Below are 13,111 nucleotides of genomic sequence, written 5' to 3'. Positions count from 1 at the left end.
GTTGTTGGCTTCATGGCCTTCCAAAGGCCAAACAACAAAACCTGAGGAAGAAGAAAGCCAACATATTATTGGATAAGATTACAGCTGTCTTCTGCTCTGCCCCGGAATATCTTTCAATGTCATCTTATCTGATCTTGATTTTATCTTAAAATAATTTGGTTTTGTGACCATCGCCTCATTTAGTTGACATAGCAATTCTGTTCTTCTAAACACTCTGATTTCTTTATCATCCGGATCGAAAACGCCAAATGGACGTCCGTGATCAGCCGGTGCACGTGGGCCCCGCACTTAGTAGATGAATGATGGTGACGTGTCGCGGGTCGATTGCAAGTTCAGAGGCCAGGTCTTTACTGCCACGTGCTGTCCACTCGGCTTTGTCTTCTTGTCGCTTGTTTTTCACGTATTTTTTAAAAAAAGTTGATTACACGACCTTATCCTGTAAATCACGTTTATCCACGTAGAAAACTGAAGAAAGTGGGCTCCAGCATGGCCCACGTCGCATCGTACCAACTCATCCACTTGGTCGATCGCCGCGTATCAAATCCCGCGCTGGCATCAACGAGTGCGGGCGGCGAGGACCGCGAGGGGAGGCGCCGTCGGGAACCCGACGGAGCGGCACTTGACTTCGCCGTCGCCGCGGGCAACCGCGTCGGCGAGGGAGGCGGAGGTTACTGGGTTTGTGATCCGTCGGTAGGGCCCCAGCCACTTGGCGAGCATGTAGCGGCTCTTCCGCCACGGGGGCACGTGCAGGCCCCTCGCTCGCAGCGACCTCCGCGCCGCGTCGGACACCTCCCGAACCACCCTCCGCACCGCCTCATCCTCCGCCACAGCCACAGGCGGCAGCACAGCCACCACGCTCCGGTACGCCTCCGTCGCCCTCGCAACCTCGAACTCCGCCGCGAAGTCTAAGTCCACGATGTACCTCTTCCCCTTCCGCATTTCCCTCGTTTCGTCTCCCGCCGGCGCCACTACGTCGATGTACTCGTAGCATCCGGCTAAGATCCCTCCAGCGGCGTCCCACTTCGCCTTGCAGATGCCGGCATTGTATCCCGCAGACCTAAGCCGCATCATCGTCGCCCTCCGTAAAGCAGGGGCGGTACTCTTCAGCCAAGAGAGGCTCTCCGCCGCCTTGTAAACGTCAGCGGCAAGGCCAGCGCGGAAAAGATCCTTCTCCAGCGGCGGGAACATCTGCTGGCGGACAGTCTCCAGGATGCCGAAATCGGCGTCCTCGTCCTCCCCGCTCCCTTCGTGCTCCGGTCGGCCTCCGCGGCTGGCGACGGCTTCCTCGTCGGAGTCAGCGGTACTCTCAAGGAAGGCTTGGACGAGCCCCGAGAGGCACGTGGTGGCTCCGTGGTCGCTGCCGCTGGAGTCGTATCCGGCCACGTGCCGAGCGGCAGAAGTGCCGCCGTGTAGCGCGGCGGCGGCGACTCGCTTCGTCCGGATTTGGAATGCCATATTTCGCTCCTAGCGGTCGGAGAAAGGGAGGAGGAATGGATTTATCGACACCGAAGCGTAGGTGGGTGGGTAAAACGATGGGACCTACCAGTGAACCGTAACTTTGGTCAAATATATAGACGGGTAGGTTTCATTGTGTGATTGAAACGTGGGCCGATGGGGTGGCCATATAGCTACGTGTTCAAATCTGCACGCTAGTTCCACTGTTCTTCGACTTGAACAGTGAGAAATGCGAATATTCGGTTGAGATGCCTTTTCTGCTCGGTGTAAAATTCTTTACCATTATTTGTTTCGGGTTATTGCGAAATTATATCACTCCAGTATGTGCCACGTGGCGTCATATTTGTCGGCACGATACAGGGCACGGAGGGAATGCGGATGGGACGAGGCACGCACGTGAAAGCGTGGGGCACGAGCGAGGCCGGAAGGATATGAACACGTGTAGTTAAGACGGGCAGTGACTCTTGGGGAGGTGTGTGGGATGCTTTTTTTTTTCTTTTAGGGGAAAAAAAAATCAAATATTGAGAAAAGGAATTGGAAAAAAATTTTGACGGAGTGTTTTATTATTTTTTTAAAATTATAAAACTCAAAAAATTAATTTAATTCAATTTTGGATTTGGATCAAATATATCAATTTTACCAGTCCAATCCATTACTCTCAAACTAGGTATCTGTCTTTGTCCATTACTGGAATCCCATCTCAGTGTTTCAAAATGTCAAAATCGTCCTTGTTGTAACAAGGATGAGAGAGAGAGCGATTGCTTTCTTTGTTTGGCTAAAATCGTGGTCCCACCTGTTTTAGCCTTGGATTATCCACCCCTTGAAGCTCTCAAGAGGTCAATAATGACAAATTCAAACCAACTGATGACCAATTTTCAAAAGTTCAAGCTGTAGTTAGTATTTATGTGAAATGTAAGAAAAACTTTCTAGAAATCGGAATGAGAATCATTGTATTGTGGAATAGGAATGGGTATGAACATGTATATCAATTTTAAAAATAATGTTTGGTTAGTTGTATATCTTTTATCGGAATAAATCAAAGTTTCCTTTTTTACTCTTAAAAGAAAATAAGAGAAAAAATTAGATATGAGAGAAAGATGAATGTGAGAGAAAAATATGATGAAAGAGAATGATGAGAGAGAAAGTATTATGAGAGAGAAAGTGTGATAAGAAAGAATGAAGAGAGGGAAAGTGTGATGAGAGAAAATAAAAAAAAAGAGTATGATTGGAGAGAGCATGATGAGAGAAAATATGATGTGAGAGAAAGTATGATGGGAGAGGATGAAGAGAGAGAAAATATAGTGAGAAAAAATTGAGGAGAGAGAGTGCGATGAGAGAGATTAAGGAGAGAGAAAGTATAGTGAGAGAAAAAAAGAATAGTGAATATGATGAGAGAGATTGAGGAGAGAGAAAGCATGATGAGAGAGAAAGTATGTTGAAGAAAAAAGGAGGAAGTGTGATAAGAGAGATTGAGAAGAGAGAAAGTATGATGAGAGAGAAAGTGTGATGAGAAAAAAGAGAAAAGAAAGTGTGATGGGAAAGATTGAGGAGAGAGAAAGTGTGATGAGAGAGAAAGTGTGATGAGGAAAAAAGAAGGAAGAGAGTGTGATGGAAGAGATTGAGGAGAGAGAAAGTATGATGAGAGAGAAAGTGTAATGAGAAAAAAAGAGGAAAGAGAGTGTGATAGGAGAGATTAAGAAGAGAGAAAGTGTGTGATAAAATGATGAGAGAGAAACTATGATGAGAGAGAAAATATAATGAGAGAGAACAAGGAGAGATAAGTGATATGAAAGAAAAAATAAATAAATATATTTTGATATTTGATATTAATGGAAAAAATTTTAGTTTTAAGTCAAGGGTATTTTTGGAATAAGGGAATAGTTTGATTGATGAAAATAGGGTAATGGCTCATTGAAGGGGAGGTACATGGGAATGAGTTATTACCCAATTTCAAGGATTCATTCCCTTATTTGTATTCCTATTCCTATAATCCAAACATTAACAATGAGAATCAATGATTCTCATTCTCATTCCCCACTCCTATTACCCTAAACCAAACGCCTAATGAGTTCATTTTGCATCTCAGGAATAAAACCAAGAATGATAAGAACAAAAATAGCAGTAAAATAAATTACAACTAACAAAATTTATCATATTTATGTTCAAATAAGAACAAATTAATCACTATTCTATTTGATAAAGATAGAATAAAGCTGCTCATCCAAACGTTAGAATTGAATTATAGAGGGAATGAGTCATACTCGTTTCATTTCATTCTATTCCATTCCATTCTACGTATCAAACACCATCCTTACTACTGAAGGAGTTATTCAGTTTTCTAGTAGATATCTTTCACCATCACCAGCTTCACAATAGTAGTACAGAACATGACGAATTTTCTTTATAGAACCTTGGAGGTCATAAAGTAATCCAATTGCTAACGACTCGTAGAGCAAATGATAACTCGAATTGAGCACGTATGGAACGTTTCAAATTTATTGCAAATGATAACTCGGTTAGAATTTGAGTAAGGTTATACAGAGCAGACCACGTGTGATCTCAACTTCAGTAAACAAAATCCACAGATTGCTCAATTCTTTGAACTTCATTATCCTAATCTCCAGATTAACACTTCAAGTTTCCAAACATATACCACATCTGTATGCATCAGCATCTCTATCTCATAAATTCTGTGATAGATCCAAAAGGAACATGCATGATCTGAGTGAGCAACCTTCCAGTGTAAAAAAATCATAATTCCATCATTTTATTGTTCTTGAATGACATGAAGAACAAAATCTGTACTACAGGATCAACCTCCTAACCAAGTTGTCCAAATCAGAGTATATCTGAATTACTTTCCAATATATAATTTACAAGTGGGCACCTTATTCCTCATTTAAATCCACGATTGTCCTGGAAGTTTTTTGATTCCTCTTTCAAGCATAATAGTTCTCACCTTTGAAGCATCCTCCCACCTTTTTTCTAAAGCATACATATTTGATAGAAGAACATAATGTTCATGATCACATGGTTCGAGCTGAAGTAGTTGCTCAGAAACCCACATCCCCAAGGTTATGTTGTTGTGAATTCTACAAGCAGATAGCAATGCTTTCAAGACAACTGGATGATTGCTGATGCTATTTTCATGTATGAAGGATACTGCCTCTTTAAGGAAACCAGCTCGAGCAAGGAGATCAACCATACATGCGAAGTGTTCAATACTTGGGACTACTCCATATTCTTGTTGCATTGACTTAAAGTAATCCCAGCCCTTTTCAACTAATCCCTCATGAGCACAAGCTGATAATACGTGAACAAAGCTTATTTCATTTGGAATGATTTTCTCCTCTAACATTTTCTCAAAAAGTTGAATAGCCTCAGCTGCTTGACCATATGAAGCATAAGCACCTATAAGTGAACTCCATAAGACAACATTCCGATTGACAAAGCTATCAAAAACTTTACGAGAATCTTCCAAATTACCACATTTAGCATACATATCAGTAATTGCAGATGCAAGAAATACATCGTACCCATAACCTAACTTTTCGACACAGCAATGCACCTGCTTCCCTTGCTCAAGAATCCTAGCATCAGAACATGCTGCAGCAATGGTAGTTAGAGAAAATTGGTCCACCTTCACCCCTAGCTGAAACATCTTACATAGAAACTTGAATGCCTCTTCATGCATGCCATTTTTGACATAACCAGCAACCCTAACACTCCAGGAAATGCTTTCAGCTACTGATCCGACGACAAATTCTGATGTGCTATTAAAAATGAATGGCAAGGCTTCCAAATCACCACATTTGGCATACATATCTGAAAGTGCAGTTCTAATAAATGCACTTTCGTTATACCCAACTCTGAGTATTCGACAATGAAGCTCTTTTCCTAAATTCAGCATGGTTAATCTATTGGCTAACACTAAAGCTGTGGTGAAAGTGAAGTGATCAAAAGAAGGTCCTTTCTCCACCATATTATGAAGAATCTGAAGGGCCCTCACACCAAAACCATGCTCCATTTGCCCATTAATGACTGTGTTCCAACTCGAAACATCTTGATTGGGTGAATGCATAAATAACTCCATTCCTCTTTCAACATCTCCATCTCGTAGGTATGTACTGATCATAATATTCCACGATATAACATCTTTCTCGCTCATCAATCGGAAAACATTTTTAGTGCAATCCAAGGTGCCACATTTTGCATATAAATCAAGAATGGAGTTCTGCAAAACGACATCAAACTCAATCCCGTTCCTCAAAGCCCATCCATGTACGCTTTTTCCCTTTTGGAGATCGCCGAAGCCCACACTGCACTTCAGAACACTAGACAGTGTAACGCAGTTTGGCGGAACTCCATCGGCAAGCATCTCGGCGAAAACGTTGATCCCTTCTTCAAATTTCCCAACACGAGAGTAGCTGGAGATAAGAATAGTCCACGAGAGCACATCTCTGTTTCGCATTTCGTCGAACAACTTGCGGGCGGTATCCAAAAAGCCGCATTTGGCGTAGAGATTCAGAAGGCCGAGTCGAACCCGATCGTCGTGGCCGAGAGCTGCCTTGAGTGCGACGGAATGCAGACTCTGGGCTTCGAGGAGGGAATTGACGGTTCTGGAGGATGCCTTGAGCAGGTGGACGAAGGCGGTGGTGGGGTAGTCCGTCGGCGAGCGAAGCGGGGGATGAGGAGAAGGCAGGAAGGCCGAGAAGACGAGGAGGGAAGCGAAGTGTCGGGGCGACGAAGGGAGGTCACCGGGAAGTGGCAGCGAAGCGCTTGCGAAATTGTAAGAGCCGGTGCGTTTCGCGGCGATCAGAATCTGGCGCTGCAGCATGCGGCGGCGATCTGCGTCGTCGCAATTGTTTCCCCACCAAAATAAGAGAAATATTTAAAGTTTATAATCTTTCCGGTCCATATGGTTCAATCGAGTCGAATTTGAAAGGACGCCGGGTTCAGATCCAGACCGGAGTCCATTTTGGTCCCGGATTTAGAATCCAGTTAGACCGGTTCGGTTTGAACATAACTCCAGTCCATCGCCCATTCGGCCGCTATTAGTAACCCGTGTTCTATCCACTTTAAAGCCGGGACCCAGTGGGAGGCTGCCCTGTAATTAAAGCGGCCCTGACAGGACGGTCTTTTGACGGGCCAGTGGCGGGCCAACACGGTTAGAAAATTTAAAATCCAATATAATTCTAGGTGAATTGTGGGTTAGACGGTTAACCTATGGGTCTACTAAAAACATATAAAAATAAATAAATTTTTAAAATTTGAGGAATTCTCGGCTTTTTGACGCTATCTACTTTGCTTAAAATCAGTCCATGTTCTGAGCAACATGTGTAAATAAATGAAACGATCAAGTTACTTTGTAATGGATTTGAAAATTTTGAAATGGCAGTCCATGTGAAGACTTAAGCTAACGTTTTTTTTAATGGAATCTTGTGAAATTTCACATTTCGACCCGGACTTCCTTGTCGAGTAGTTGAGGTTTATATGGTTTGAGAATCAAAGGTAAGGTTGAGTGCACTAACAAAATACACAAATCACTTTTCAACTTATGTTAAACTTAGCATTGTTGTTCACTATACTTCTTATATGATTTGTTCACTATGCTTTAAGGTTGGTGTATTATTTTTCCCTTAACTACAGACCAATCTAAGTCCACCGTGCACCAATCCATACGAATCATGGGTTTAAAAATCCAATCTTTAAATAGATTATTGGTAAAAGTTTAATATAATCTATTTAAATCATTTGAAGGACCATTCGAATGAATAACTCTAGCTATAATAAGTTGATAAAAGGTGACTATCTTTACATCTAATGTCCTCATCAATCGGTTCATTGTGGCAAAAGGTAAATACGCTCGCCCTCAGTGCCCCCGTCAACCCGTCCCAAGGCCAACACGGAGGAGTCGCCAATCGGTTCAAGACTATTATGGAGGAGGTAAATTATGAGGTGCCTATTAGCCCTTAGAATAGTAACTAACTCATAACCTCAAGTTGATAAGCATATCAGACGCTAATCAGTAGACTGTCCCGAGGGGACACTCTAACTGTAATAAGTTGACATCCCGAGGGGACACTCTAATTGTAATAAGCTGGCAAAAGGTTTGCGCTCACCCCTGACACTTGCTGATCCGGTGGTAAGAGCAGGGACCCCCGTTCTGGGAAGTCAACGTCACGTGGAAGGCAAAAGGCCAGGTGGTTGATAGGAGAAGGATAGACCGATCGGACGCCCATGAAAGGGTTGGATCGATAGGCCGACCGGATAAGGGCGGGCCGATCGCCCGGCCGGCCGACCGGTGTCTAACTGATGGCAAAAGGCACCCCGGCAGGAGTCGGGGTTCCGGCGCTCATTGAACAAGATCGTAGGGCCGAGCGGATGACACGTTCGGCCGAAGACATAAGGTAGCATACTGCTAATAGTCTCCACAGAGCACCTTACCGAGAATCTCCCAAGTAGACCACTATATATGACCGGCCGGACGTAAGGCGCGTGCTGGTCGACCGGACGCCCGGCAGGGAATAAGGAGAAAAGGACAAGGGACATCTTCTGACAGTTGACATGCTCTATAATCCGGTCATACTCCAAATCTTACGACAAGAGGTTCCGCTGTCCCATCGAAGACGTGCTTGGACTGTAGCAGTATAGTGTCAGGTAAGCTTGCTGACAAACCCTTACTGAGGTATGGACTGGGGACACGTATTCGCCTCGGTATGTGTGCATGAGCTCCTTCCCAGCACTATATAAGGAGCCTCGTACTTCACCGGAGGTACGCATTCTTTGATACTTGGAGTCACTTCTTCGTTGTTCGCTTACCTGACTTAAGCGTCGGAGGGTCGTCGCCGGGAATCCCTTCCCGGCCTGACTTTTGTGCAGGTTCGCCGGAGGTCCGTGCGGACAGTCAAGAGATTTGCGTCAGCCGCTTGGAGAGCGCCACGTGCCCAGTGTCGGTTGATTCAGCTTTCGGACAGGATCACCTGCCAATCCGTCTTAGGGTCAATGCGGATGAGGTAAATCATGGATGACTATTAGTCTTTGGAATAGTAACTGATGCATAAGGGAGGTATTTATTTAAATTATACCGAGATTCAAACCCCAAACTTTAAGTTGACAACATCTCATGTGCTAAACTGTCCCGAGGGGACACTCGCCCCCAGCGCCCCAGTCAACCCGTCCTAGGACCAATACGGAAGAGTAAATCACGAATGACTACTAGCCCTTGGAATAGTGACTAACGCATGAAAGAGATATTTATCTCAACTATGCCGAAATTTGAACCCCAAACCTTAAGTTGACAATACCTTATACGCTAGCCACTCAACTGTCTCGAGAGGACAACTCTAACTGTAATAAGTTGGTATAAATGCGACTGCACCCTCCCTAATCCATCCCAAGACCAATACAGAGGAGGTAAACTCTCAGAGTGTCTATTCTCCCTTAGAATGGTGACTCGTGCATGAGAAAGACATTTACTTTAATTATGCCGAGATTTGAATCTCATACCTCAAGTTAGTAACACCTCATGCGTTAACCACTGACGAGTTCAGATCCTCGGATCCACAATCCTTAATCCTTGTCCCTTTCGTAATTTACATGTCAAAAGATGAATCCGACATACAAATTATAAAAGGGATCAAGAAAAGATCAAATATTACATATCAAAGGATTTTGACTTCGGACCATCTTAAAAGAACAATTCTAATTGTAATAAAAAAAATATGGAATCGTTACATCAATGGCCTATCTAAAATCGATATCATGGATATGAAGGAAGATAAATAGTGTAGGGTCTGGACGCTAATATAAGAAATGACACCCCGGATCGAACCCTGAAACTCTAATTGTAATAAAAAAAATGTGGAACCGCCACATCAACGGTCCCCTAGAGCCGGTCCCACGGATATGAAGGGAGGTAAATGTAGGTACACAGTTGAAAACACATGGCTGAGACGCTAACCCCAGCTAATGACACATTGAGAATCGAACCCTGGATCTCTCGGCTATGAAACTATATGCCCCCAGTTGTGATACGCCCTGGAAAAAAAAACAAAACTCTAATTGTAATAAGATCGGATGGATGGCAGAGAAGTAGGTAACTAGATGATGGTGAAGAAACCTCTTAATATTTTTTCGCCCATCGATCTGGCATTTTCTGTCCCAATCCATCTAGCGAGGCGATGGATTCGAGACAGAGAAGCCGACCAGCTTCTACTTGTGAGATCGAACCTTGGGTTCCAATCGTCTTCCTGATTCCTTCCAGGTGATCCCTTTTTTGCTTGCCGAGATTCGCCAATCAATAATTTCCATTCTGTTTCTAGGATTTTTCAATTTCTGTTGGAAGATTTTGTGGGAGGAAAGAAGTGGGGGAGACGACTGGATTTAGGTGGTCAGCGAAGTATTTAGATCCTCCTTTAGTCAATGGGTAAGACAGTGGGGAAGTGGAAATGCGAATTCCAAGTCTTCTACATTTGAAAATGACCCCTTCCATAACCTAAATGTCTTCTTCCAGGTTTCGCTACTACTTTTTTGAACTCTCATTTTATGATACGACCACTATCCTTCACTTTTTTGCTGCTTTCGAAGATGGCTTGTTGCCAAATTTAATGTAGAGTAGATTCCTATAAGTATCTGTTTCTCCCCTTCTCTTAATGATATTTTATGTAAGTCTGTTAAAATTTTATAGATACATACAAAGTTGTTATACTGTTGACAGGATTTCTTTCTTTCTTCATAATTTAAGTAGTTAAAACAATATGGAGGAAATTTTTGCATGAAAGATAGAGTTTATGTTGTTTGAGATGTGTCAGATTTGATCTCTACTTTTTAACTTGCAAGCGTGACAAATTGATATTTGTGGATGTTGGGAAAGCTTAACATGACTATCGATCTAGAGTATGTTACATTATTTGATTTATACTTTAAAATACTTGTTTTTTGTTGGATAGTAAGTCAACCCTTATAATTGAAACTAATGGCTTTGTGATGTTCTCATTGTTCGATTTTACTTTTTACACTTTGCACTGAGTTATGGATCAATATTTATTTCATTGAAAATCTGATGGCGTGTTCTCCTTTCATCTCTTTCCTTCTCTTCTTGATTTTTTTTGTCGTTTTCATCTAACATTGATAAAAAATTTCTGAATGTCACTTTGTTATTAGAGTGATAGAATTCAATTCTGTTTCAGTATACATCAATATAAATCCTTGTTCATAAAATCATTGACTAATTTTTTTTCAAGGCAATAGACTCTGGATTACTTAGAACATTAGATTCAATGCGTCTGTAAAACTAAATGACTCTTCTGTCTCATTAGATTCATCCGTGCTAATTGTATCAGCGAATCTGCAGACGAAGATAAAATGAATCGGAACGGATTAAAAAGGTAATTAAGATGAACTGGTTGAAACAGAAATTTCCATCCTAAGGAACTTCCACACATTGCAGTTGATGGCGGGAAATGCTTCAAGAAAAGATGAATCACTAAAACAACAATTTGAAAAAGTTCAAGGATCAAGTTACCTGCTTAATGAAATATCATCATACATTGATGGCTAAAAATTTGAAAAAAAAAATACCAGAAACCAACTTTAAAAATACTGAGATAAGAGCATAAATCATCAAGGAAAAGAACAAATGGGTCTACATACAACACGATCAACATCTCATCTAGTGATTGCAAAAAACCAATACCTCTAAACAATGGTTGATGTATAGTGATGGTGATCAACGAATCATTTAGATTCAATGCGTGTGTAAAACTAAATGACTCTTCGCTGATCCAGATTTTCTTCCAAGGCATTCCTATTTTCTTTTGTCACTTCGACAGGTGATGAGACTTTGACAAGTTCATCAATCTCCATTTCTGAGGATCTGTAAGCAGATTCGAAGTTGGAAAATGTAGTTTCAACCTCAGCTAGTGGCTGGTCGACATCCAAATCCTCCTCTAGATGAAAAGAGATAAAATATGAGCAGCAAGGTCATGTGTACGCATAAAAAATGGGATAAGGCTAATGGATAAGGATTACATATGATCCAGTGCTAAACCTACCAACTAAGTTAGGACAGAAAAGAGAGAAATATATCTCCACCATAGTCTGGTGGTATATGTACGTATAGATCACATACGATAAAGGGAAAAAGGAATTGCCAGATTAGTACGGATGCTACCTCCAGAAGACTCTGCAACAAGGTTGTCCTTTGTCATGGTAGAATCACTATCTTCATCAAACTCCCTGCTAGATGGAATCGAAATAGTATCTTCATCTGAGAGTGTGCTTGACTGCTTAATCACATGTGGCCCATATGAATGAGCAAATGATCCAAAACCTCCATGAGACTTTCCAGATAACTTCTTCTGAAATTCTTCAGTTAGGACTCCAGCAGTGTTCTCAATTGCAATTGCAATGACTTCGAGCCTTTTGCTGCTGTATTTTCTTACAATCTTCCTCAGGACTTCAGATACAAGCCGTTCCATGTGTGTCAGTGGGCGATTCACAGGACAGCTTGATGGTGCATCATGTGCAGCTTTATAAAGAGCATCCAGAAGTTTTCCTTTATCTAACCATAAACAACGTGTTGTGATTCTTATCTTGTCTTTCAAACTTGGTTGTGATGAACCATTCACATATTCAGGCCGAAAAATCTCCATGCTGATTAAAAATGTAACAGTATATGCTTAATATATCATATTATCCATAACAGTAGCAAGCTAGTTTCGTTATTGCTGGTCAAATAATGAAAACTGATGCAAAAGTAGTTCAGCTTGAAATACAGCACAAATAAAATAGTCCTCGAGGTTACGTAGTGAACTTCATTGATAAACAATCAATGCAAATGTAGGAAAACCTTCTACAATATAGTGTTGAGATTCAAAATTAATTGAATACCTGACAACAATGATATCATCTGATGCGTTTGCTGGGAAAAACATCTTTCAAACTGATGTAGCATCCAGATGTTGTTTGCTGGGAAAAACATCTCCCAACCTGAACCTAAAAGAAATAAATAATCTGAAGAATACACTACTAACCAGACCAATCACCCATCAGTATGAATTCAACATTTACTTGCACAAAATAGAATAGCAGATAGGTGATAGAGAAGTCGTCACCATGATCGACACATGGAATAGCCAAAAATCAAAATAAAACAAAATTATGCATTCTTCTCTCCCTCCTTTTCTATATAAAATTTAGTATTAACTTGGAATGAAAGTATCCGTACTTGGTCTCTATAAGATGTACTTTTTCTTGAGAATTTTTAACAGATTATGAAAATGCTGCATATTTTGTGTTAGGTATGTTGGTATCTGATTTGAGCTTGGACTTTTGAATCCTATTTTGAAAAGAATAGGTAAATATGTTATAGGAGAAGGTAACTACACAATTTGTTTTTCCTTTTTTGTTGATTAACTTAGCTTATTCTACAAAGCCAGCGTCAGCATTCTGAAAAGCCATGTAAAAATTACCACAGTCAGCATTCTGAAAAGTTATGTAAAAATTAACTTAAATGAGAACCGGGAAAGGTAGACACTGACAGATAGGAAGTTGACAATGTGAAACAATGAAAAACATATTTTTCCAGCATTATAAAGAAGAAACATAGTTGCCTATTCCAAATAATCCCCTTGAAATATTATAAGAAGAGAAT

At 41.4% G+C, this 13,111-nt stretch overlaps 3 protein-coding genes across 3 annotated transcripts; all 3 read right to left on the bottom strand.

Annotated features, from left to right (window-relative positions):
• Positions 1–555: 555 nt before the first annotated feature.
• Positions 556–1,455, bottom strand: LOC121991394. The gene has a single exon (XM_042545402.1). It carries the CDS (start codon positions 1,453–1,455, stop codon positions 556–558), a length of 900 nt encoding a protein of 299 aa, XP_042401336.1.
• A 2,494-nt stretch (positions 1,456–3,949) lies between these two features.
• LOC121988962 (pentatricopeptide repeat-containing protein At2g22070-like) lies at positions 3,950–6,324 on the bottom strand. The gene has a single exon (XM_042542707.1). It carries the CDS (start codon positions 6,290–6,292, stop codon positions 4,355–4,357), a length of 1,938 nt encoding a protein of 645 aa, XP_042398641.1. The 5' UTR covers positions 6,293–6,324; the 3' UTR covers positions 3,950–4,354.
• A 4,896-nt stretch (positions 6,325–11,220) lies between these two features.
• Positions 11,221–12,370, bottom strand: LOC121991393 (ribonuclease J-like). Its single transcript, XM_042545401.1, has 3 exons — positions 12,349–12,370; positions 11,630–12,111; positions 11,221–11,405 (listed from the first exon to the last, which is right to left on the bottom strand). The coding sequence occupies exons 2-3, from the start codon at positions 12,108–12,110 to the stop codon at positions 11,221–11,223; spliced, it is 666 nt and encodes a 221-aa protein (XP_042401335.1). The 5' UTR covers position 12,111; positions 12,349–12,370.
• Positions 12,371–13,111: the final 741 nt, after the last annotated feature.

Source organism: Zingiber officinale, chromosome 6B (genome assembly GCF_018446385.1).
Source record: "Zingiber officinale cultivar Zhangliang chromosome 6B, Zo_v1.1, whole genome shotgun sequence".
Lineage (NCBI taxonomy): Eukaryota > Viridiplantae > Streptophyta > Magnoliopsida > Zingiberales > Zingiberaceae > Zingiber > Zingiber officinale.
Note: the sequence above shows the minus strand (reverse complement) of the source record. Positions and strands in the feature narration are given on the sequence as shown.